This window comes from Dermacentor andersoni, chromosome 1, assembly GCF_023375885.2.
Source record: "Dermacentor andersoni chromosome 1, qqDerAnde1_hic_scaffold, whole genome shotgun sequence".
In the NCBI taxonomy this organism is placed as follows: Eukaryota; Metazoa; Arthropoda; class Arachnida; order Ixodida; family Ixodidae; genus Dermacentor; species Dermacentor andersoni.
In genome coordinates this window covers 23,570,062-23,597,211 of record NC_092814.1, presented here as the reverse complement: position 1 = coordinate 23,597,211, position 27,150 = coordinate 23,570,062, and the positions used below count along the sequence as shown (strand labels likewise).

Below are 27,150 nucleotides of genomic sequence, written 5' to 3'. Positions count from 1 at the left end.
TCCTGTTTTTACTCGCAAACAACTTTATCTCCTGTGACAGTTCCACGCAATATTCGATACAAGAAGAGTCGATATGAAAGAGTGCGTTTAGCACGCCAAATGTATGTGACCGGAAGTGACAGATGACGCCAAACAGCGGAGACACGACGAACGCTGGTGCCGTAATGGTCGAGCGGACGCTGTTGACAGAAGGCATACCCGCCGTGGTTGCTCAGTGGCTATGGTGTTAGGCTGCTGAGCACGAGGTCGCGGGATCGTATCCCGGCCACGGCGGCCGCATTTCGATGGGGGCGAAATGCGAAAAACACCCGTGTACTTAGATTTAGGTGCACGTTAAAGAACCCCAGGTGGTCGAAATTTCCGGAGTCCCCCACTACGGCGTGCCTCATAATCAGAAAGTGGTTTTGGCACGTAAAACCCCATAAAGAAGAAAGAAGAAGACAGAAGGCAGTGTAACGGGACTGCCCTAGCGCATAGTATGATCAACGACAGAGCACTTGTAGGTGTGTGCTTCCCTCGTAAGGATGACGGATATCGCGGTGTGTAAATGAATGCACTGAACATTATACGCGCTTCAACTCGGACAGATGTGTCTTACAGTGCGTGCACGCACAGGTTGCCTCTTGCTCAACTGTTTATTCAATGCAATCAGACAGAATATGAGCAGATAATCAGCATTTGCGAGCGAGCATGAAGTAAGAAATTATATGCAACCAGGCAAATTATGCCACTATAGGAAACCATCATCACCTCGACCTCTGCCGTCACAATAGTTTAGGAGGAGCAAGTGATCAACATCTCCGGCGAGAAATGTCGAACCCTAGTCACCTTTCAACGAGCTAATCCTGACAATCGACTCACGAGCAACCAATGCGCCTGAAAAGCCGGCTGTGGCACTTATTACAGAGCGCCCAGGCAATAACTTTACGTTCGCTTGAATCGCTAGAAAGCGCAAAGAACAAAACGATGTCATCTTAAGGTGTAGCGTTCACTTTTCTACCGCACAACATATCCATTACTTTAGACTTGGCACGACTACCGCTAGCTTAGGGCTTCAAAAGACCGACGGACGTACACGTCTCTACAAAAATACGCGCCGCCCTTTTTAACCTCGGAGAACGCGAAAACGAGAAGAGATGGCAAAACGTGTCAGTGGCCGCTTAAGACCCTAATCCGGTGGCTCTTCTGAGACGCACAAGATAAATGCTGCCATAAGGCCACGGAGGATTTAGGCCAGCACTCAGTCACTCGGCAAATTATTCCCAGGGCGGCTTCCTTTCCTCCAACTCTGCGCTCCGTTCTCTTTAATGGAAAAGAATAAAGGAGGTTTCGAGAGGCGCTTTTTGGACTGCATGCGTGTCAAGCGTTGAGCACAGATGCGGCGCTTTTTAGCAGGCTGCTGCAACAGCTTCTATTACGTGACTTTCTTTAAGCAAAAGACCATCTGCATCGAGATTTAGCCAAATACAAGCATCCCTAATGTGAAACAACGCATCATCGGCTCCTTTGTCCAGTCATACACACGTTGCAGAAAGTGGAACAAATATGAGCAAGTGCTGCGCTGCTGTCAGCCGCTCACTGAAATCGTATGCTGTTCTCTGCCCCTTAATCTCTTTTGATCGTGCAGCGAAGCAACTCCCCATATACGTCTGTAGCTATACAGATGCGTCCAAGCCCCTACATATTTGTTGAGCATTCCTTTTTTTTCGTCTGTTTTACACTTTAAAGACTAACCCTACGAGATTACCGCTCCGACTTTACCAGCCAGTCTGCCCCCCCCCTTTTTTTTTTTAATTGGTATCTTCCGAATGTAGCCGGCCTCCTTTGTCTAGAGTCAAAATTTAGTTATTTCTTTTATTTCCTTTTTACGGGGCCCACACACAGCTGTAGAAACTAATAATGAGTCATCCGCGTTTATAAAAACGTGGAGCGCTATATAAGACGAGGACAACGTGGTCTAATATACACAAGTACAAAGTTATTTGCACAATATCATCAAGCCCGCCATAACGTCTCCGACTCGAGTCCGACGAAGCAAGCAAAGAAAGGCGAACGCGGAATGCTTCGACGCCGTGCAGCCGCAGGTGCCTGCGGAAAAGCCTGCTCGCAGCGGCCTCCGAACGCGTTCGAAGCGAAACACAAACGCTCGGGGCGCGCGCGGGTCGGCCGCCCCGGCCAATCTGGCAGCGGCACGCGACTGGCGTCGGGGAGCGAGCGGGGCTCCCGCCGGGTGACATATGGAGGACGGCGCAAGGTGGCCGGGCCACAAAAGCCGGGGGACGTCGTTATTCCCCGCAATCCCGCTAACGAACGGTGTAATGGGGAGGACGCGGTCCCCCGGGCGCTTTAATGAGCGCGCGCGCGCAAACACACGTGCCGGGAGCCATATGGTGACCCGGCCTTTGTGGATGCGACAGATGGCAGCCACCTTGAAGGCGCGATTCCCCTTTCGGGACTCACCTGTCGATGATGACCGGGTCCGAGGGCGTCTCGTTGCGGTTTCCGCAGCTCTTCTTGTCGCAGCAGCGACTGCACGGAGAGACGCCGACATGAGCGCGCGTTCTGGCCCGCAGAGCGCGTGGCCCACTCACCTGCACATCACCTCGTGCGTCAGCAGCACCCGGCACATCTCGGGGTTCTTGTCCTGTCCCTCGTACACGATGGCCTGCGGCGAGGCGCGCCCATCTGTTACGCAAACGCGGCGGCCACGATAAGCACCGCCGAACACGCTCTCGAGGGCACAAACACCGGGGCACCACTCGAGCCGAGCAGATGGGGGACTCCCTTTCCATCTGTCCCGCCTAGAGAAGCTTATCTCATTCGCCTGATGCACTCGATTGTCTCTGTTTTTTTTTTTTTTTTTTTTATGGGTCGCGCCCCATCCCTGGCCTGACGGGGCTCTCCCCCCGGCGCGTGGCTGCCGCCGGCGCATATCTGATGACCGCTCGGGTAACGAGGCTCGGGCCCGACAAGCCGCACACTTCCCTCTTGGCTTCACCGCAGAGCGGACGGGCGGCCCAAGAGTGAGCTCACTGACTTATACCTGCCACGTAGTTGGTGCGTACTTGGACGCCTATACCACGCGGTTGGCATCGCCTTACTGTAGTCGACAGGAATATACCAACCAGTATTTCAACCGACTTAGTTGAGCACCATTTTCTGTTCCCCCCATTTCTATGGTTACGTATAGCACATTCGTAGGCTTGTGCACTCGAGCTTTACGCACTACTACGCCCGTGAAGCAACCAAGTTCTTGCAACTTACGCACGCAATCCCGAACTGGGAGTCCTCACCCGTTCATCTCGGGAAGCGTACGTGCGCAGGCTGCGTGTTCTCGTCAAATTATTTGTTGTCACGAGTTCAGCACTATGCGCAGCCCCCAACGTTCGGAGCTTAGATCTGCCCAGTAGTAGGGCGAAGCTCGAGTTTGTGAAACAGATCTTGCAAGCCACTCGCGGGCTCCATTGATCCCCCAACACCAGACGTCTCATATACGTTATGCACCGCACTGACTATACAAGTGGCTCCGTTTGTTTCTTAAGCTGATGGCGAAGTACTCGTGCAGCCAAGCAACACGAACCATTACATCAACTGTACGCAGTTCCTCTTCAAACAGAACTAAAACTTATCTTCTTCGAAACTTGCAAGCACATTGTGCACGAAACGCTATTTGGCGGAGATAGTATCGCTTTTATTTTACGCTCCTAAAGCCGAGCCGTGGCTAGGAAGTATTCCACAGTCAGTTAAATAAAACGAAGAGAACTGAGGGGCGTCACCTTGGACACATCCTAGTGAACAAGGCCATTTTTGCCTGTCCCACTAAAGGAGCAGAACTTAGTCACCATCTCGCATGCAGCACGTTATTGTGCTGTATGCGAGATGGTTTAATCGTTTTGCTGCTGCCATTTGCGTTAATACACAACTTAGAGCGCATTGGGGGCATGTTAAAGATCCTCTGGTACCCGCCGTGGTCATTTAGTGGCTATGGTGTTGGGCTGCACAGCACGAGGCCGCGAGATCGAATCCCGGCCACGGCGGTCGCATTTCGATGGGGGCGAAATGCGAAAACATCCTCGTACTCATATTTAGATGCACGTTAAAGAAACCCATGTGGTGGAAATTTCCGGAGTCTCCCACTACGACGTGCCTAATAATGAAATCGTGGCTTTGGCACGTAAAACCCCAGAATTCCATTAATCGCAACTTACAGCGACAACACGTGCAACGGTAGACACGAATCAGCCTCGCGTCTGTGGTACGAGTTGCCGTAAGTGGTACGAGTTGCCAAAATTTAAATAGCGCCAACAGAGAAAATAACAGATAAATCAAGACAAGCGCGAAACAGTAAAGCTGTTGCTTTTTTTATCTCAGAGACTATCGACGCGGGAGTCGCAAGGCAGCTGTTCCACGCCGCCAGAATTACGCGCGTTTTTCTCATGTGCGTGCAATAAACTGAATGTGTGGATATGTTGGCTCGTTAAGTTATGGGGTTTTACGTGCCAAAACCACTTTCTGATTATGCTGCACGGCGGAGTGGAGGACTGCGGAAATTTGGACCCCCTGGGGTTCTTTAATGTGCAGCTAAATCTAAGTGCGCGCGTGTTTTCGCATTTCGTCGCCATCGAAATGCGGCCGCCGTGGCCGGGATTCCATCCCGCGACCTCGTGCTCAGCAGCCCAACACCATAGCCACTGAGCAACCACGGCGGGTCATGTTCGCTTGTGCATACGAAGAAACTATAAGAAAACATTTGTTTTATTTTGCGCTGAACGTAAGATTGGCGTGTACATTCGTAAATACTCTATAACCAACTTTAGAAACAATGGTACCACGAAAGGGCACCACGTCACAAGTCTCCTCGCGCAAAGCGTTTGCGCGAGAAGACTCATGCGAAGCCAACAGTGTCTCACCTCGCTTGGCCTAGCAAGCTAGAAATTGCGACCGTAAGCCAATATTTTGGGCGAATTTCCCCGCTGCAGGTAATTTGAGCCAGTTGACAGTGCTCTAATGTAGCGACCAGGCGAGCATGCCGTTCACGATGTACGAGCAGTATTGCACGCTCTGTACACGCACCGCGGCAAATAAAAGTATCCGCTGCGAGGCTATCACGTGCTCATCGCCCCCCTCCTCCTCTGGCGTATGCAGCGCTTCGAAGGCGCACGCTTTCGGTGCCCCCTGCGCAATAATGTTGGCGCGAGGAAAAGCCTCGATGACCCCGGAACAAGTTTTTCAACTTAGGCTCTGCCTGAGCACCTCGTTGCGCTGAGTCAAGTGCCGTGTCTTGTCGATGATCTCCTCCGTCGCGCTGGTGTTCCTCCGCATCGCACCGCCTCTCCTAGTGACGTCTCATTGTGCGTCGGTTCGAGTTGTCTGCGACATTCGAGCGCCGGGGTGCGCTGATGGTGTCGATCAGATCCAAGTTGCATATGTGCAGGCCGTTAGACTGTTCACATTCTATACGCTTTTGTGCCTGTCCCTCGCCCCTGCCTAGTACGAGCTATGTCGACTCACTGTCGCTTTAGGGTCTCGATTACTCTTAAAGACGATTGCAAAGCGCTCGCTGTAAGGGAACTTAGCACCTGTGGCAGTTGCCAATATCGCGGCACGAGCTAATGATAGGTGGTACATGAAGCCGGACGTTGTTCTGGGTTTATCTATTAGTGCAGTTTCTTTAATAATTATGGGGTCTTTAGGTGCCGAAACCACGTTCTGATTATGAGGCACGCCGTAGTGGGAGGACTCCGCGGAATAATTTCGACCACCGGCCGGGAATCGATCCCGCGAGCCTCGTGCTTAGCAGACCAACACCATAGCCGCTAAGTAACCGCGGCTGGTTGCAGTTTCTTTTGAAAAGCAGGAAGCAGTTACCAATACAAGGTAGCAACATACTGCACCCCTTATTGATTTATTTTCTTCATTTAGAAAACACCTTACAGGTGTTTGCGGAATCAAAATTCCGAGTTATATATCGGGCAGCTCTGTTCTGGATGCGTTCCAGCATGGTTATTAAATATTCTTGGTGTGGTGACCATACAGCGGATGCAAATTCTAATTGCTGGCATACGAACGTCAGGTATGCTAATTTACGCACGTCAGCAGATGAATTTTGCAAATTGCGCCTTAGAAAGCCAAGCGTTTTAGATGCAGTTGCGCAAATTGTAGTGATATGCGAAGACCCAGAAAGGTTACTAGTGAGGTTTACACCAAGGTATTTGTAAGTAGTGGTACGAGACAGATTCCTGTTATTTATGATGTATGTGAATATGGAGCTAGTGCGCTTGCGTGAGAACGATATATTATTACATTTGGAAGGGTTAAAAGACATTTTTCATATGTTACACCAGTAGTTAATAATGTGAAGGTCATGCTGCAAGGCGGTATGATCGTTAATGGAATTAATCGGTCGGTAAACAACGCAATCGTCGGCGAACAATCGTATGCAAGAGGAAATGTTTGAAGGTAGGTCGTTAATAAATATTAGGAAAAGCAGAGGCCCCAACACACTTCCCTCTGGTACACCAGACGTGACCTCAGTGATAGAAGGATAATCGTTAACAACGGTAAATTGGCGGCGAAGCTTAGCCAAGAAAGGGTTAGTGAGTCGATACCTAGATGAGATATTTTACAAATGAGCCGGCAATAGACAACGCGATCGAATGCTTTTGAAAAGTGCAGGAAAATGGCGTCTATTTGTTGACTGTTGTTCATACTGCTGTGTAGATCGGTGGTGAACTCCAGTAACTGTGTTTCACAAGATAGACCTTTCCTGAAGCCATGCTGTTTCTTAAAGAAAAAGTTATTTTTTTCTAGGTGCGTGTAAATGTGCGAGGCGATTATGTGTTCAAATAGTTTGCGTGACACAGATGTTAGCGATATTGGGCGATAGTTTTCAGGCCTGTGTTTATCTCCAGTTTTAAAAATGTGGACAACCTTCGCAATCTTTCAGTCAACTGGCAAGACACCAGACGACAAGGACTGCTTGAAGATACGATACAGAATGACACTTGAAATAGATACTGTGTTTTTTAATAGCTTAGTGTTAATATTGTCAATACCACAGGCAGATGTGGTTTTAAGTTCGTTAATGAGGCTAACAATGCCTTCAGTTGAGATATTTATGGGTGACATAAATGGGTAATCGTAATCCGGAACCACTGGAATATCGGAATTGTCTTGCCTTGTAAAAACAGAAGAAAAAGATGCATTAAATAGTGATGAACATTCCCCGTCTGAGAAAGGTTGTTTGTCGTCTAGCAGGGAAATGTCGGAAGTGTGACAGGGTGTTAACGTTTGCCAAACTTTTCGCGGATTAGACTTCAGGAGAGAAGGTAAGTCGTGAGCGAAGTACTTGTCTTTAGAAGCGCGTGAAGCAAAAGTGTATTCACTAAGGAAACTTTTGTTCTTGCTCCATGAGGACTCGCTTGCACGGTTGATAGCATTGCGGTACAGACGTTTTTTTTTTGTTTATTACGTAGCGTTCGAAGTTTTTTATTGAGCCATGATTTAGACTTGTCGTTGGCTGCCGAAACGTACGGAATATATTTGTCTGCAAGAGCGAGTAATTTGTCTTTGTAAAGTATCCAGTTTTCGTTAACGGAACATTGAGAAAAAGACGGCAAGAATGAGTCACTGAGAAGTAAATGAAGTTCAGTGTTGATGGAAACGTAGTTAGCCTTGTTGTAATCCCGAATTTTTTTTATACTGATACCCATGGGTATCTGGAGCGTCAGCTGAAGCAACTTATGGTCACTAAAACCGTCAGAAATTAACACAGGACACACGGTTTCAGGTGCGGTAGTTAGTGCCAAATCTAAAAGGTTATTGTCACGGGTGGGTTGATTGATTACCTGAGAAAGATTTAAGTCCAAGGTTAATTCAATGAAATCGGTTGCGTGCTTGCACGACGATGACAAGCATGGCCCATTGATTTGGGGAAAATTGAAATCGCCAACGCTATAAACATAACTATAAAGAGTGCTATAAACATAACTAGTTGAACATTTCTGCATGGCAGTAACAATGTTTTCGCGTAGTTTATCAACAAATGGAACGGACAATTCAGGGGGCGGTAACAGACACCAACTAATATGTTTCCACAAATGGTTTGACAGGCAGCCCAGATAATCGCAAGCGATGATGAGGTGCCAACTTCATAAGGAGAAATCATTTTATTTATTACAAGCAAGACACCACCGCCTTTTTTATCATTGCGGTCATGCCGATAAATGCTGAATACTTTCTGTAAAAATTTCACTATCTGAAACATCGTGGTGCAGCCATGTTTGTGTGATCTTTCTTTTTATCACAATTTTCTTTTGATGGCACACCAATGCATTTCGCCTCTAGTTCGATAAAGTATTTATCGTAAATGATGCTATACGCTGAATGCCTGCGACGTGGATGTCACTTCCTTACTTCTCGGCTTCACTTCCGTTACAGAAATAAACAGAAGGTTAATTGGTAAACTTACATCACACTGCAATTTCTTTTGCAGGTAATGTCCGTGTGTTCGAGTAGTCCAGCTGATCTAAGTTAATTATGCTGTCTGCCATAGGAAATCTTCTTCCACATGGTATATGTCGATTCACACCACGAATAAATGTTACCGTTCCTACTTGGAACAAAGCTCGTCCTTTTACGTCATATTCTACAGCGCCATTTCTGCAGGAAAGTGTGCGTATGCCGCTCTAAATTAGCACGCTGCTTGTTTGCAAAGGTAGCGTTAGTCTTCTGAACAACCCCTTTGTTAATCTCCAATTCGCATAACACTTGAAATGTAAGCACACCGCCGCGTTACCAAACGCCCCGCAAGTCCGAGAACCATGACCCGTTCCCACGCGCCTTGCACTACTTCTTGTAGTATCTCTCAGCGCTCTGTTTCACTCATATGTTTCGTTTCGATATATTTATGCGAAACTATTTCACTCCTTGATTTATATGCGGGCATGTATGCACGTACGTGCACTAAGTGTTTCACTTTACCATAATCTCAAGGACCGGTCAATGGTATCACTGAACGCCGCCAAGCCTTAATGCGCCGCTCTTGTCATCATAACAAACTGCATCTCTCTGATCATCCGTTAATAAAACACATTCGCACATTAAACCATTAAGACGCTGCTCCCCCATCGCACCAATCAGGACAGTCACACCGTCATGTGCCCATCTAGTGGTCCCGCTATGAAATTCTATGGCAAAGCCAAGCATAACGAAGGGCCTCGGAGCTGTTAAATGGAGCAAGGTATTTGGGAACTCGCCGCAAAAAGCAGCTGCTTTGCACTGAGCGGTAGACCGAGCCTTTTGTGCTTTGGAAATAGAAGGAACGTTATGAGTTCAAGGTCATCACATTGGGCCATTGCTCCGCACCCGCAACAATACAGCGTCATCACCCCCACGTTTCCTTATCGTGTACGTGTGTTTCTAGACTATTTCGTGGGCCGAGCTATGAGATAGAGTAGTCTTTAAATGTGGGCCGATCCCGAAGGTAGTAGAGTCTAAAGCTGTTCCCGCGGGTATGTGCTGTTTAAAGATGTGGCCTGTTCCCGTGACGATGTCACCACTCTATTCCCACTCACTAAAAAAGACAACGTCTTTGATCGACGTCAACTGCAGGTTGAATCGCCTTCCAACCTCTTACTTTTTTTTAGATGTACACTTTTTTCAAGTTGGTGTTTTGTTTTTCAGCGCCGGTACGATGCTCTCTAGGATGTGGGGGAGGGGGGGGGAGGCTTGGAAATCTGGCGCGAGTACATTCGCCCGCGTACATTGGCACGCGTGCATTCTTTATACTTTCCTGGTGAGTTGTTCTTCTTTTTTTTTTCACCGGCTAACCAATGTCACAATAACAATATTCGGCGCAAGACGCGCCATCATCTATCGGAACTTTCCCGAATGTTGCCGTGCCGATTCCATGTAGCCAAGTGATCTTGTCTAAGAATGCTTGCGCGAAGCTAATAGTGGTGCACATTCTGGAACGTACGCGGACAACAGCGATTACGGTGGAACGTACGATGAGTCATGTATAATCAACCGGCACACTTGACCCGCGGATCTAACTGGCGGCCACGCATCGTTACGCAGATGGAGAAAAAGAGGTGCAAATGAGAGAAAGGCAGGGAGGTTAACCAGAGTTATAGCCTCTGGTTTGCTACCCTGCACTAGGGAAAGGGAGGTAAAGACGGAGAGAAGAGCGCTACTTCCCAAATAACGGTACGAGTCGGTTTTGATAGAGTAGTAAACGAGGGATCGAAAAAAACTGTGATTGTTCCGCAAATATATATTTCTCAATAATTCTTCCAGAGCGAATTCAAAAAACGCTGCTATAGTCGGATACAACTTAAGTCTGCAGTGAAGCCTCGCCCACGCCCTCATAACCGCCAGCCACTCTTCCTCCGCGAGGCTGCAAATCATTCGTACTTCAATGTTATCCAAATAAGGCGGTAACCACAAAAATAAATTTATTAGCACGTAATTTTATACGTTTTCCCTCGCCTGTTATAGTGGAATAGCGAAAGCATAATTCTTCATTGAACTGAAATTATATTCTTGCCTCGCTGCAACTATCTATTGTCAAGTTTCACTTCAGTTGGTAGTGAAGTTTCATGAGTAAAACGGGCTCAGCAGGGAAATGAACTGTACCGCAGACAGTGAAATGCTCAGACTCCATACGCTTTGTCCATGTCTGTTGCACACCTCATTGCTTCCGCTGATGAAGAATCTTCAAGAACAGCAGATGCTCAGGAGCTATCAAGTACGACGCCATTTTGAAAAGGCCGCATGATGACGATTTTGTTTGCTTCTGTGATTGGCTGACCGAGTAACACAACCCCGCGCGGTCCGTGTGCCTTAGTAGCTAAGTGCTTTTTTTTTAACTTGTATTCTGCTACAGAAATCATTATTTTACACTTTCGCTTGTTTGCTTGTTCTTAACAGTGTTCTTCCGGCGCGTGTCCATTCGATGTGGTTCCTTGTTTGCCAAGTAAAGGAGAGGTGTATCTCAAAGGCCTACCTCTGAGATACCCCTTATTTCATTTCTCTTTGGCGGGTTTACGCGTGTTTGTAGCGAATGGTGGGCGTTATTCATATTTGTACTAGTAAAGCGACTCCCCTCCTCATTTGCATAGAAAAGTTACCTTGAGCTGCCCCCCCCCCCGAAAGAAAATCCTGGGTACGTGCGTACATCATCAGTCTCACCATAATCATATACGAAAAGCATGCGAAATATAACGCAACCGCGTAAGAGAACGTTGACTGTCGCACGAAAGAAAGGTGAGATGCTTTTAGCTAAGCAGTTATTGGCAGGATGGGAAACGCGCGTAAGAACCTTCCCAAAAGTTCCGGCATACACCTTTACTAGTGCAGCACTAAGCATTATATCCAGGAGCGGAAGTAGATGAAAGAGGATGCCACGGCTGTCAAGGGAGACAGAGATGGAATATGGCGACTCAGTGATCATAATAAATGCTCGAAGGCTCCCAGCTTTCGGAGACCAGTCTGACCACCACGTTTGGTCTTTGGATGCACCGTCAGCCCACGGCCGCATTCGGAGGATCGGTGCTCAGGAGCGTGGCCTCTATTCTAGCGTGCCCATCGGGTGCTTAGTCGAGCGCCTTCGTTGGGTGCTGCCCCACGCTGCTGTGCATCGATTGCCGCGCTGCGTGTGCCGGCGTAGCGTGCCGAAGGACCGTTGCCGCGCGGGTGGTGGGCGGGAGCGCCTTAGGCCTAGCGGCTCCGTCCCCGGGGAGACCGCCTCCCATAGATTGGCCACCGGTGGGCTCCCCTCCCTCGGCCGGACGGACCCCAAATTGAGTTGGCGGGCTTCTGCCGCCGGCTCTGATGGCGCCGCGGCTGCCTTCCTCGCGATGGGGCCGCGTGACAACTTTTTGGCCGACAAGCTGCGTCTCGCGCACAAGCAAAAAGAGAGAGAGAAAAAACGCGCGCGCGCTTCAATGCGATTCATTTCGTCGCGTTTCGTTGGGGTGAAACGAACGCTCCGCGAGGTTCATGGCCAAGTCCCTCCTCGGCACTCAGTGGCTGCACTCGAAAGGGCAATGTCTTGAACAAAGATGGAACCGCCGTCCTTGCACACCACTGCAACGCTTCGCGTAACAAGTCAGATTGACCACTTCATTGTCTTCACGTGGAAGGCGGGTTGTTCCAACAGCGACGGGACGCGCTTGCACATTGACTCTGCGCTTGGTTTTGTGTGCGCACGCCAACCGAGAATGCTTTCCTGCTTACGGCCAATGTACTGCTGGGTCGCTTCGTGCACACAAACGCCCGCGCTCTTGTTGCCTTCGTCGGGTCGGCCTCGTTGACGAGAGCAAACTGACCGCGGTCATGTACAGCACACACGTATTTTGGACTGGGTGGGAGCTTCATGCGATTAAATGACCAAACAACTGCGCCCCGTTCTCTGACTTGTAGTCATTCAAACAAAAACCGCAACTTTCATGAGCAACTTCATTTAACGCACATTTAAGGCGCGTTTAACGCTTACAGCACGCCGGAACCTCCTGCTGATAGCGCCCGCTGAGCCGGCATGGATTGGAAGAACGACGTTCGAGCCGCCCTGCTTGGCCGACATGCTGTGCTGACACGCGACGATCCGCCGCCTTCCTCGAGGCACTTTTTGCCGCCTTCCCGCTCGAGCCTGCAGCACAGCTTCGTTGGCTGGTGTCACACTGTTCCTGCCGCAGTTGTCTGAACGGTTGCCATTGAGACTAACTATAAGAAATTGTTACATCATTGTCATTTGGCCCCTTGACGTGTGTCCTAAATCCGCCCGTGTTTTGGCTCGAAGCTCGGCTGCATTCTGCTTTGAGGCGCAGCGGAGTGCGGCAGAACTTCGATCGCCATGTGCACTGCGAGCGGCAAACGTGTTGTGCCGGACTGAAAGGGCCTGCGCCTGAATTGACGGAACATGTCTGCGCGCTATCTAAATTGCGTAGGTACGTAGAAACCCTTGAAACAGTCTGTGTGCTGAATAAGGGATAGAATTCGAGACATAAATAAACGCGAATTGTTACGGCAAGCGCGCACATTATATCACGCACGTTCGTAAACGAGGATAATGAATTTTAAACAAAACGAGACTGTCACGTACTGCGCCAACAAATATTTCACCAAGCAACATTATGCGCAGACTTCCCATATATTTGAAGCAAAATAACCTAGCTCAACATACTTGCGTTTACATATCACAGAGAAGGAGTGCAAAAGCGGCGCTGCATTGGTCCGTCTCACGTGCACCAGATCCCACAAACTGTGTGGTACAGCATAGTATGCATCATGTGAGTCAGTGAGTTAGGGAGTCCAAAAACAGACTTAGCACAGCGATATGACCGTGGTATCATACTCCTCCCGTGTGCCTCGTGTGATGTTCTACGCAACAGAGCGTCAAATTACTACGGCAGCAAATGTGCTTACTCCATTAATTGCAACATTATTGTGACATCTTCCAGGGGCCCTCAGATGTCGCTGTTCTTTCGGGAAATGCACGCTTGAGAAAGCGACAACACCTCACATGTGCATGTTACTCTGCGGAACGTTCCTATTCGACGTTCAGTTTCCACTCATCCACAATAGTCCAAGGCCGATGAACGACAGCAATATTACACAGAGAAGCACTTCCCGCTTTAAAAGGGCCCCTCACCAGGCCACATAGCAAATTTCGGTTATGGCCGATAAGTGGTTACGTGCCCCCTAGGGAGCCTTCTATCACAATAATTTTTTTAACTGGTTCATTAATAGCCGAGATATAAACATTTCAATGCTGCGAACCCACGATTTCAGGAGGCAAGCGTCACCGCCAACATAAATACTCTCTCCACTTGCCGCCGTCAAGCCTCCGCAAGCCAAATTCTTCCCCTGCGTTCTCTTATACCGGATCTGGAGTGCCGCGCGACGCATACGTCACAGGCTCCGCCTTCTTTATTTTCTGGCTTTTTTGCTGCATGGTGCACTTCTGCTGAAGGTCTCGTGAGCGAGCTGTTGCGTTTGCCTCCTTTCGGGCAGCGCACGATTTTGCGCGCTGTGCACGAGAACACCTGACTAGCGGTATAAGTCAGTGCTTCACGAACACTGAGGCAGACGCAGACAGAACATAACCGCGCACTGGAACAACGTAGAAAGTGACATAGTTTCGTTCTCTACGTGCGCGACTACACGACGTGGGAACAAGCAGACGAAACGGAAGCAGATCTCTCTTACTACGGTATACACGAAGTAAAACAAGAACACGCAGACATACGGCTTGTGCGTTTTATTATTTCTCTAAAGTTTAATTCGTCTATTGAGGCAACAGATTAAACAATTAACTGATGTTGCATTGCATAAGTCTCGATGTCGCGTGGCCCCACGAGTGATGTCACGGCACTGCCATGTGCACGCAGGCGCATTTGCGCAATCGACGCCGACTCTCCGGCTGGGAGCGCGGCACCCGCGAGGGGTAGGGTCGTTCGGTTTGAACTTCCGGCTCTCTTACGCGGCGCGTAGCGGTGCAATACTTTGCAGACACGATCGTTAGCGCGCATTATATGAACAGTTCGAAATGGCCAGACCTGGGGGGGGGGGGCTTTGAAAATCTTGCAAAGAGCAGCATCTTTAGTTTGTACTAAGCCTTTATGTCAGAGTTCCACTCTTATGTTTGTAGCAACAAAACTGGTTTTACATGTATCATGCAAGCGTCAGTCAGTTTCATGCATTTATTTATGTGTGGCTATATGTAGTTACTCAGCTGCGAAACTGCGCATGATTTTTGTCTTCCGGTGTTCTATGTTTTTAATGTTCTTTTTTTTAACTCTACGACAAGGAGTATTAAGCGCCACCTAAAGACGCCAACATCATACTGAAGTTCGTACTATAAAAATATTTTAAAAATCAGCCGACTCGAATAATCTCACCGACTGCGTACCCATTTACTGCGACAGTAGTTACTCATGTAGTGACCCAAAGTTTGCGCAACGCAATCCTAATCCTGCGGGACGTCCTCCCGATGCAATCAACGATGACGCCGACGACATTTCGGTGACTTACATCCGGTCTTGTAGGAAACAAATTACGTGTAATCAATTACATTTTTGACAGTCTTGTAATTGATCGATTACTCCTTTAACCGGTAAGGCTCACTGGAATTGAATTACTTTTTACAGCAACCCATTACATGTAACGAATTACTTTATTGATGAGATAAGCTGTAACAGGTTTACCTCGTGAAATGATTAGAGCTTTCTAATTAGTTGGGAGCAAACGTAGAACGCCCGCAGTCGGGCAGCAGCACAGAATCCTCCCGAATGCGGGTGTTCCGACAAAAACACACAACGGGAGCTCTGTATTTGTTCCCTCATCTTATAGCGCTCCACCAGGTGTTGGCGGACTAATTGAACCGGTGCCGGGTATGTCTCGACAGTGACGGGCCATTTCGAACGTTAGTAAATTGCATACAGACGACTTTTAGAGCCTTTAACTGGCCATATATAACGGGAGCGCTTTCCTTGTGGCCCCGCCGCCATGAAGCGCTGCGCTTCGTAGAGAAGCGTGCACCGCGGCATTGAATGTAGGCACCATTTTGTGCGCACGGTGTTCGCACATTGCCATACTGCCCTTTCCTTCGGCGCTCACATCGACCGAGTTTACATCGTCGCTGCTGATGTTTGCACAAGAAAACGAGAGAAGAGGACCGACGAAAATACTGAAAAGCAATTGTTAGCGAATATAAGCAAGTGCACGAAGGGCTGCAGAAGGCGCTCCAAAAGTACCAGGTCCACTAGTTCTATCTACTGTATGTGCGCAACGTTAACCAAAGTTGGCAGGAAAATAACGTACAAGATATAATGCTTTACTTTTGAGTAATGCCCTGAATTACTTTCGCGGCGCAGTAATTGTTAAATGTAATCAATTGCATTTTTGAATGCAGTAATTGTAATCAAGTACTTTTTACTTTTTTTTCTGTAACGCGTACAAGTCTGCGTGACATCCAAGATAACGAAGAGCTTGCATTGCGAGATGAACGTGAATGCTGGATGTCACCAGCTATGCAGTAGGGTCCGTAAAGTACGCGGTGTCGGCGCATCGTTTCGAAAGAAGCGTCGGCAGCGTCCGAGAGCTGCGCGATATACACTCTTAGGCAAAGTTACACCTTTTGGGGTGTATCTCTGCCACCCAACGATAATCGTCATCTGCCTTGCTTGCGTTTCCTTTCTTGAAAACGCCGCGCCCGATGCTTTCCTGTCGACAATGCTATGTCACGCTGATAACGTGCATGCCGTTCGTTACTGGAAAGTACCGGGCTCGCCGCGTTAAAGAAAGGCAATGCGGAGAAGACAGGTGACGATTATCGTTGTGTGGCAAAAGGGTGTACTTTTCCTTAAGAGTGTATCTGTAGTGGTGCGTGAGGAGCGGAGTGTTTCTGCTGCGACGTGTACGGAAAGGGTGAGCGGGTTACGACGACGGCGTATGACAAAAAGGAAGGAGACAGATAATCCCCTTTCGAACATGCTGTCGCACTAAGATTAATGGCAAACGCTTGCATCAACGGTGGAAAATTGGTGCAATTTTATGAATCCAAGCTTACGTGGAAGTCGTTGAACGCCTCCGCCGGCACGTGTGACCACAAAGACTCCTAGTAAAGCTCGTCCCGACTGTCTTGGCATTGAACGACCGCTGCGCGTCGCACCACTTATGCGGGAATTCTCGCGCGGCACAATGCGCACGTGGAATGCACCACGCGCAGAGAGCGGTGCATTCCAGTGGGAAAGGTTGCCTCTCCTGTCTCGCGGAAAAAATAAAGCGCCAGAGGATAATTTGGGCTCCGGTGCTACGGTGTAGTCGGGAACGTGTTGCAAAACGAAAAGGACAGCTGCCAGACGAGGGGCAGTTAAACCACCTACATGCGTGTAATGACCGGGCTCGCTTCGTGTTCGCATTGAGATTAAAATCCTTTTAGAGAAAGGATCGAACTTGTACTGCAGCGCCATGGGACACGGAACGGTGATGCCATCACGCCCTTTCGGTCGTCCGGAATGCGAAAAAAAAAAAAAAAGCATTACCCGGCAGCGGCACAAGTGCGGCTGCACCATTCGCCAACAACGTAGCATTGCCGTCGAAGAACGCATGCTTCGAGGCCTCTTTCGCGGAGGAAGCCCATCGCGAGGGCGGAAAACGAGCGGAGCCGATCGCCCCGACCGGCTTCGGCTGCGCGCGGCCGAAGCAGCGCCCTCTGCCGGGCAGCGGTGACGTCCACTCACTTGCTTGGTGACAGAATCGATGAGCCGGACGTAGAGGTCCTGCTCCTGCCGGACACCTGCGCCAGGAACAGACGCGCTCGCTCAGCACACGCCGCCAGCACACTGCGAAACGCCCACCGCCGCTCAAATTACGCCACAGAAAGCGGCGCCCTGCTGGTCGCGCAGGAGGCGGCCGCACTTCTTCCGCCCGGGCGCCTACTGTCCGAGCAACTATTGTATGCTTCTCTGCCTTGATATGCGGTGTATTGCTAGACTTGCGTAAAGCGAAAGAAACGCCAAGGAGCGACAAAATTTGCCCTCAGTTTTTATTCCGCTGCGTTCGCCACCGCGGCGAGAACCGACGCGACTTGTTGAGGCAGCAAGGGGCATTAACAGGGCCCCCGATCTATTCGCTGCGTACCAGTCCTAAGTGTTACTGGCTATCGGAACTCGGCATAATGCAGACCCGCTATTAATTCTTCCCGCTTGATCCCTTTCCATGAGGTACCATTCGTCGCTGCCACTGGCTGAAACTGGCGGTGCGACAGTGGCTGTGGGGAAAAAATACAGATAGCAGTGCAATAGGGCCAAGTTACAATTATCTCGTACTAAGGTAAGAGGTATAAAAGAATTACACAACTCTAGGTATTCAATTTTTTTAACCTACTGCAGTGGCAAGCCCACGGAGCTCTGGATCTTGATAAGCCCGGCGCCGTATTACAATATTCTGAAGAACAGAATTGCAGAATATATTCTGTACAATACGTTAACACTGCACTATTGTTATTATTATTATTATTATTATTATTATTATTATTATTACTATTATTATTTGGAGTTTGGAGATAATAAAATACACATGCAGAAGTGAGGCAGCAGTAACGCAGCACAAGTAAACCAAATAAGTTACGAAAATGACAGTGCTTTATAACTCGGGATATAGGCACGCTTTAGCAAGCCACAATCCACACGGATCAGTACCCACCCCACGACAGGTTGTCGCAGACTAGAAGTGATACATACCGTATACTGTGTAGACGGGATTATCCATCTCGAAAACTTGTCCAACACATCGAGGTTGTCAAAGAGGCCGCATTAGCAACCGGGCTACAACCGAAGATTTCTGGTATAGCGGGCAAGTTATGGAAGCATTCGGACACAACTTTCAGGAACGGCATTGATTAGAGCCTGCATCCTCGTCCAAAGCAGCAGGAATCCCATTCAGAGTTTGGACTCGCCGGCTGATACTAGGCTTAGCATCCGCGGGGCGCTTGTTATGTTTCTCTCGGCTACGACTGTTCAGCCGCCGGCGTTCGGGCGCTCGTAACCAAAGCGAATACCCACGGGCCATTGAAGCCTGCCGGTCGCTAAATAGTTGCATGCAGCGCCGATTCAGCCCGCGCGAACATACAGAGAGGCTTGTCCTTGCGCAACCATCTGCAGCCTTCGTTCGTTGTTTGCATGCATCTCCGTGCGCGAGAAAAAATTCCTTCCCGAAGCCTGGCCTCGTGGGAGTGTCGCGTCCTCCGGCGCGCTGATTGGATCAGCGTTGCTGCAGCACAGCGAGTGACGTCGCGCGGGGTGCCGACTCGCCGCGCCGTGTTTTACGACGATCGGCGGCCCCATCTGGAGGCGCACTGTCGGAGCGCCCATTCCGGTAATCCCGCAGGAGACCGGCTCGTAAAAAGGGCGAGGGGAATTAGGTGTTGGCCGACTCACCGTTGGCGTAGAGCAGCTGGAGCCGGTAGTGGATGCCGTTGTTGGTCTTCTGGCCGTCCGATTCCTGCAACACAGCGCACGCTCAGCCACGCGCACTGCAGCAGGCCAGCGACAACCTGTCACCCTTCGTGCACGCGTTGCAAGTGTGAATGCAATGTGGTCCTCGGTGCCGCGTTTGGCGACTTACCATCAAGACTCGCGACGTTGGCAGCAATATCGCTTGACAGCACCAACTGCCGCAACCTTGCAGCATTTTCCAAACAAGTTAAGCGACTGCACTGCGAACGACTTAAAGGCAGTAAAAAGCGACGACAATAAAATGAAAGAGAGAAAAAGAAGGCGCTTTCCCGGTTGTATGGCAGCGAGGCAAAAGTGGGCGCTTTCCTGACCCCCATCGGCGTCGTCTCAGAGTGCTGACTAGTGGACTTCGAGAGCAATAATAAGCAAATGGAGAATAAGACGCGAAGACCAACTCGAGGCAGCTGGCAAGCAGTGTTCTCGGAGCGCACAGTTTCAGGCACACACAGAGAGAGCTGTTCAAACAGATTCATTTAACAGCGGCCGGCCGGCCTGGCTATACCGCGGGTGACTGCTCTTTCAACAGGTTAAGCAAACACACCGGAGCGTCGGGTATACTTGGCCGATCTCATTCCGCGGCCAGCAGCACAAAAGGCGGCATCGAGCCGCGTAATTAGGCGCGCGCTCCTCACGGGGCCCTCCTTGCGAGGCCGCACACTCCGCCCCGAGGTTGCGGTTTTCGTTTTCTTCTCGCAGGCCCCACTTTTGACTGAAGGAAGAGCGGCCCAATTCCTCCCGCCTCATTAGCGACCTTCCTGTTGCACCGACTTAAACGGTTGCTCGCCAGAAACCGTCACTGGAAGCGGAGCATGCCGCGCGTCGCACGCATGGCTTGCGCGCGCCCACGTGCGCCATTGCACAGCATGGCTCCGTCTATACGTGTGCAGCCGGTAAAGGGCCTACTTGTTCAACTGTTATTAAAGGAAGATACAAGCCTCGTCAATCTTTGCCTTTTGCCATAATAAAGTGCCTTGAGTCATGCTCAGCAAAAGCTCTCGATGAAAGCTGTATATAGTACATTCGCTGGCGGACTGGCCGGGCCGACCATCTGCAACGAAAGGGCCGACGAACCAGCGCTCTCCGCTGACCCCGGCCTGCACATGCTCGCCGCAATGCATGATTCAAATTAAGCGGCATGTTTCACACTCCTGTGACTGCACTCCCTTGACCCTCTGTTGCGTCTTCGACTGGTCTACCCCAATGCGGCTCAAGTTTACTACGTTGCTTGTGGCGTCGCTTTTACAAACACCTGCAGTTTCCGTAAAGGCGTGGTGGGCGCCTCGTGCAACTCTTGTGGTAGCGGCGATAGTGCACATCTCGATCCGCTGCCATTTTTTTGATGACGAGGAGCTTTGCGTGCTGCTTTAAGCCGACGGGACGACGGCGTTATGCAGCCGCGCCTTCTAACCGGTATTAAGTCGAATCGTCGCGAGTCGTTCCGGCCAATGCCCTCGCTGTAACCGCGCATATACAAACCACCGCGCCAGTCCACGGAGGACGGTACAGTAAACAACAAGAGGCTGCTACCAATAAAGCGCAGATCGATGCGAAGCTCGCACGTGAGGTCAACATTTGCTGAGCACTTGTCTTCGTGCAAAGTAAGTGCTCAGCAGTAAATACGTCATCATTAAGTTTACGGCAGCTCATACGATTACCGAGTGCCTCGACGAATATACTCGCACGTTGAAGCAAAATTTGCTTTATTGCTTTACGCGTTTTGCGTGGGCTCAGAAATGATTTAATAAAGTCCGTCAGTTGACCTGCGCGTGCAAGAGCGCGACGCCGATTAGCAGCAGCTACTTCGTCGAGGATTAAACCGGTTCTATTTAGTCAACAAATGCCGTCTCTTGTCTGCTTTTAATGACTTCAAGGCCATTGCTGTTGGCGTCGCCATTCCGGAGAAGAAGAATCTTCACTTTCTGCATGTGAAGTCGAAGACAGCCGCAAGGACACGAGAATTCGCACAACACTCTGCTCAGCAAGAATATTCGAAAGTCAGTCAAAGAACGCATTTAATTACCATCACTGACTGCTCGTGTGCGCGTGTGAAACACTTGGAGAGGCTGCCTCTTTTGTGCAGACAAGGTAGAAAAGAACGAGAACAAGTAACCGGCCCTGCTGCGGGCCAACGTTGCCAACCTCGCCACGGGGAGACCGCGCTCGGAGCGCTCTCCCCCCCACGCGCCGCCCTTTTGGGAAAGGGGTCCAACCGATCCGTGCGTTGTTCTGACGAGAAGCTGTTCCAGTGAGTTTCAGTTTCTGTGCCAAATAAACTGTTGTTGTTTTGTAAATGCTGCAAGCTGTATACGTATATATGCAGTATGATAACGCTAAAGACTAAAGCATTTTAAAATGAGAGATACCATTTATTTGCCTCTGCTGAAATCCATATTACTAGCAAAGGTAGAGCCCTTTGACGTATGTTTTCTCTAGTAATTGCGCTTCTTCATCATTACAGGCTATTAAAATTTTATCCGTGGAGAACATTGTTAATTACAACACTTGTTTAAGGCAAGTAAAGAATGATCTTCCCGAGTAATTTATTCTGTAAGCCTCTCTTGAAATCCAATAGAGCACAATGTAGAACTGTGGTAAGCAAACTAAGTTTTGCGTGCGACTCGATCATTTGGGAACACTTTTTGGCAGGTAAAATTACCCAAATTTCGCTCACTTGTTTCACGTATTCAACTCGTATACGTGCGTGCCGCTTTCTATCGACTGTAATAATTTTAGCGTAAAATTATATTTCACTTTTCTTGCTCTATTGCAGTAACTGCACTGTCTGTATAATCCGAATTGCCTCCGCTTCACCATTGGGCGCATCTTTAATGCATTACGGAGGGGCCATTTCAATGCAATCAATGGCTCTTTCTGCCAATCTGACACGCGCTTTAAGCAAACTTGGCGCTTTCATCAAGAATGGGCTAACGGTGAAACCTAGCGCATACACGCGCCATTCGCACCCACCTGACCCTTCTCGACGAATCCGACGAAAGCGGTCCGCTCGACCTCCACCGGTTGGCCGGCCTTGTCGTACAGCGCGACCACGAAGTGGAAGAAGTTGCTCTTGCGCAGGTTGGACGGGGGCTGCTTCTCGAAGTGCGCGCGGCCCAGGCCCACACTGCGCGCGCGCGCCTGTCAGCCGCCGCAGCGAACGACTCCGCCAGCCAATCGGGAAACCTTGGCGGCCGGCCAAAGGCACTTGCCAGCAAAAATACTTGTGGCATACATGACACAAAAATATACGAAGGCGAGCTCCCCGTTCGTTCGCCTGCCCTTATCGCATCCCTCTCGTGCGATACGCAAACAACAAGCTGTACCGCAATGCCACGATGCTAGAGCGTGCGATGGAGTCCAACGCATCCGACATGCACAGAAAGAATGTTTCCTATGTTGCGCTGCCTTTTCATAAGATGTTGGCCCTCATTCACAAAGTACGTCCTACCCTAAAATGTTCCGTAAGAACAGGCGCCGGTCAAACACGATCGTTCGCGTATTATTAGCAAAGAACGCCGGCCAATGATAAGATGCTCTTAGGAAAGACACCTTTTGTGCATTCGGCCCGCCATTGTAACGTGCTGCATGGAACGCTGGATCAAATAACACGTGATTCACAACAGCAACAGTTCGCAACGAAAGCTACTCTTTCCAGCCGTCGGCCTGCGCTTATGCGCTTTGAGAACCAATCGACGCGCCATGCACTGCCTGGCGTCAGCATGACAAACAGTGGGGCCGGAATAATGTAAGCATCTCTTAATTCGCGTGCAGGAGGCTCGCATTATTGTCAGAATCGGCCGATCGATAATAGGAATGTAGCAAAATCAGGCGGAAAGAATTAATGTTATGCATTACACTGGCATAGCATCAAACAGCAGCGAAAACAGCGTAAATACCGTGGCACCCACTCGGCCACGTATTCAGGATGTGAAATCTAAAGCTAAAGCTTCTCCTAAAGTGTGCAGCACATTTTTGTAAACGAAAAATATGCCTCCAGGTCCTCCAGAAGCGGGCCTAACGCAAGGGTATACCAGCTCTGACAACATTAATATTGACTCATTTTATGAAGAATTACGGGCCTATGTGGTGCACTTGTAGTACACAAAGTTGCATATCGATGAACATTGCCTATGGCTAACGATACATATATCATAATAAGCCAGCAAACACTGACGCCAGGACAGCAAAAGGCAAATTATCTGCAGTTCTTAATTGACTTAAAGAGATGATAAATGAATGGATATAAAAGTAGATTGGAAAACCGCCCCGCGGTATATCAATTGGTAAGAGCATCGCACGCGTAATGCGAAGACGTGTGTTCGCATCCCATCTGCGGCCACTTGCGTTTTCATCCACTTTCATTGCCATGTATTTATCACCTTCTTTATTCGATTAAGAAATGCAGATAACTTCCCCTTTGCTCTCCTGGTGTCATTGTTTGCTGGCTTATTATGATATGAATAATAAAAATTGGGTTCCAGCGCGAAGTCCTGGACATCTTGTTTACATATACTGAGTCAGTTGGTTTGCTGTCTAAACTATGACTCACGCGCGCCGTCTCATCAAGACTATGATTTTATTTTGCGTTTACCGTCTACCTTCATCGCATCAGACACTTACTCTACTGCTGATAACATCACAGGGCATGCATTTTTCTTTTTTCGTTTTTCTTCTGCCAACCCTCTTCTAGCGCCATTCTTCTCCTTTGTTTCATTCCCTGTAGAGTAGCGTGTAGGTGAAAATAAGCTGGCTAAACACTGCATTTTTCATAAAGTGCTTTCTCTCACTTTCTCTCGGGCCCCTCGATTTCCTTTCTTCTCGCTTATAATATATATATTATACATTTTTTTTTATTTTCATAAAGAAGGAGGTTACGATGAATGTAATGAAATCGTTGAAATAACATTTCGGCTGAGGGCCCGGACTTACTTCTTCAGATGATTATAAATATATATATATATATATATATATATATATATATATATATATATATATATATATATAGAGAGAGAGAGAGAGAGAGAGAGAGAGAAAGAGAGAGAGAGAGAGAGAGATGTGCGTGTGAAGGCCTCTCCCAGAAATCTCGAATTTCTTACGGCCCAACGGCTCCCATTCCGTTTTTCTCACACATGACCCGCTGCTATCTGTTCTGCGCAGTACATGACCCAAAAAACACCAGAGGTTGCTGTTCAGCTCAGCTCACTTGCGTTTCACTCATAACCTCCGTAGCATAACGAGCTTTCTATGACTACTTGCTTCTTGTTTAATGCACATGAAACACTTACTAACACTTTCCGTCGCCAATCACGCATCACTGAAGACAATAATACATCGTTAACGATGTCTTCTTCTCAGCAAGAACTGCGTATAACTGCCCAGAACTTGCCTTCGGTGGGCAGAAAGACATCTATCAAACCAAGCATTCTTGTACTACGCTGTTCTCAAGGTGTAGTAGTTCATAGCGCAGTGCATGTTATCTCGGGAAATCCACGGCCGAGTTAGCCTGACCTGTGGCAACGCCTTGGGCATCCTCGGAGAACTCGCTTCCCGAAAAAACTGCGGCTTTCGCCTTTGCACTTACCTGAAAAGCATCCTTTGGCTAGGCACCAGGTATTCCGAGCAAACGGCCTCCATATTTCTGGAAGAGAAAATAAACACGACCTTTCACGTTTCATGTGCCCCCTTTATCTGGCATTTCAGCAAATAGATCTCGTTATCCATTCTTTAAATTATTTGGAGACTTGCACGGTCCTCTATAGACTACTATTTTTAACCGAGTCTGACTGTGCTTAAAGACGCCGCCAGGCTCGTCTCAAATCGCCATACTCGTCGCAAGGCATCTTGAGTATTCCCTTCATGGTTCAGAGCACTTGCTAGCCAGCATGCTCGTTTATGCTGACCAGCAGCTCAAATACCGTGTATCCCAGCGAACGTTAGCCAAGCTGTTGAAAAAAAAAGAAACAATTAACGGTGCAAGATATGATTATAAGGTTCAGATGTGAGAGGTCGCATGACTGAACGCTGTAGGTGTTAAAATTGCATCTTGCACAGTGTTTTATTAATCTTTCTTTTTTCTCAACAGCTTGTCTAACGTTAGCTGGGACACCCTATGCATGCCGGACACTACGCTTCCTTAGGAAATACTGGAGCCGAATTGCCAAAGCGTTCGCCCTTTGCCCGTGGTGCGCCATCTGCGCTGATGTGACCAACGTAAGGATGAAGTGGAGTTTGCTCTCCCGAGCAATTGCACCGTAAGAGCTCTTTTTTTTTTTTTTGCAAACGGGTCCGTTCTTCTTGCTATATTTTAGCTCGTATTCGTGTTACGGTAGAATTCTTAGTGAGAGCGAATTCCAGTTCATCCTTACGCTGGTCACATTATCAGCGCAGATGGCGGGCCACGGGCAAAGGGCAAAAGCTTTGGGAATTCGGTCCTTTATTGTTTAGAGGAATCTGCTATAGAGAACTTGGGAAAGCAAGAGCACCGGATGAATTCAAACCAAGCTAGCGACATACATATATGTTGCAGCACACACCTTATCGTTACGTAGTTAGCTAGCTGCAGCAAAATGTAAGCAGCTTAACTTGAATATACGTAATAGGTGTAAGTAGAAAGGTAACACGATACCAAATGTTGCAATATGCGCATGACAAAGTAGGACAAGACAGACGCGCTCTCGCAATATCCACAAAAAGACCGAAAACGCTCCCCATTTAAGCAATTCTATAGTCCCCGAACTTAAAGGTGTACATACCAAAACTCGTCAGGAGAACTTACGTAATTCCCATGGTTTTAGGCGCGTGCGTAAAGGCACCTGAACAGGCGTTTAAAACAAAGACTGCGCACCGCAGCGCCCCTTTCCAACCGCGCACTGCCAGGGCTCCTCGCGTCGCCACCATCGGCCAAGTAAAAAGCGCGCGCATATATTAGTTATGCGCAGAAGATGCAAAAAGGTTGCACACTGAATGCGCGCGCTGCGCCCCGACGTGCGTTATGCGTGCCGCCGTGCGGTTCATCCACTTAATGGACGCGTGGCGGTTAAACAGCCCTTCAGAACTGATGGAAACACTGCGGCGCCGACCGAGCTTCGTTAAATTATGCGGCCAAATACGCGAGATCGTTAAGCGAGACCCACACACGGTGTGCGAGGAAGTGCCTGCCTATACGTGCAATCTGTCTCGGTCGACAGCTTGAACGCAGCGCGTAAAAGCAGCCGCATGAGGCTGAAAGCTGCACTGCAAGTACTGTAGGCGCAATGACACCGTCCAATTTATGTGTTGCAAATTGTGTGCGGCGTTTTTCACTCGAGCACCAAGACAGCACACCTTACTCTTTGCGCTTGGGAAACGCAATTCAAGCATTGTAGTAGACGATTTAGGGAATAGTGCAAGTATGTTCCTACGCCGTGAGTCATTACAACAGAGCGGATAACTAATGGACAACGTGCGTTGCGACAAATTTAGTGTTAACACGAAGGGCGAAAGAACTCGTGAAACGGAAATATTTAGACATCCAGTGGTCGTATTCAGGAAGCAGTTTATGGCCTGCTTTTTCGTAGTTAATTTCGGGGCAGAAACGGGAGATGTATTTCGGAGTTGTTGTTTCTTTTTTTCTTTTCGTAAAAAATCGGAGTTTTTTGTGCTTTCATTCACACGGTACAATAAAATTTAAAATTTCTCGGCCTTTCTTGTTTCTTTCTTTTGTGTGTTATTCAGCTATAATTTTGCTCACAGTATAAGGACAACATATTTCGAAGAAGAAAGAATAGTTAGAGAAGCAAGAACGTTTCTTAGTTACAATCAAGATTTACAATAAAAGAAGGGTTTATCGCCATTACAGTTTACTGTAATATGTGAATGCATATGTCTACCAATGTTACAATTTGTCATTAGTGAGCGGCCTTTTCGATTTACGCAACGAAGCATCGAGAATGACCTTTCAGCGTTCTCACTAAATACACCATCCAGTGTGAGAGGACGGGCCAAACTCCCAGGCACCCTTCGGAAAGCTATAATATCAGCGATGTCTTGAACAGCGTACGCCAGGTGACCTTGCCAGCAAGGTAGTGTCATGCTTCAGTGGTAAAATTGCAAAAAATAACTGCTTGTCCAATGCTATACTGGCAGCCTGAAC

General features: G+C 48.7%; 1 protein-coding gene across 3 annotated transcripts in view; it reads right to left on the bottom strand.

The window, feature by feature from the left end:
* kn (EBF transcription factor knot) overlaps positions 1-27,150 on the bottom strand; it is a 139,420-nt gene that overhangs the window by 77,391 nt on the left and 34,879 nt on the right. For all 3 annotated transcript variants that reach the window (XM_050192992.2, XM_050192993.2, XM_055061247.1), the window contains exons 2-7: positions 24,601-24,657; positions 21,990-22,143; positions 18,945-19,008; positions 17,247-17,302; positions 2,592-2,665; positions 2,461-2,529 (exon numbers count right to left, since the gene is read on the bottom strand). In XM_050192992.2, coding sequence (XP_050048949.1) covers positions 2,461-2,529; positions 2,592-2,665; positions 17,247-17,302; positions 18,945-19,008; positions 21,990-22,143; positions 24,601-24,657 — 474 coding nt within the window. The remainder of the gene's footprint in view (positions 1-2,460; positions 2,530-2,591; positions 2,666-17,246; positions 17,303-18,944; positions 19,009-21,989; positions 22,144-24,600; positions 24,658-27,150) is intronic.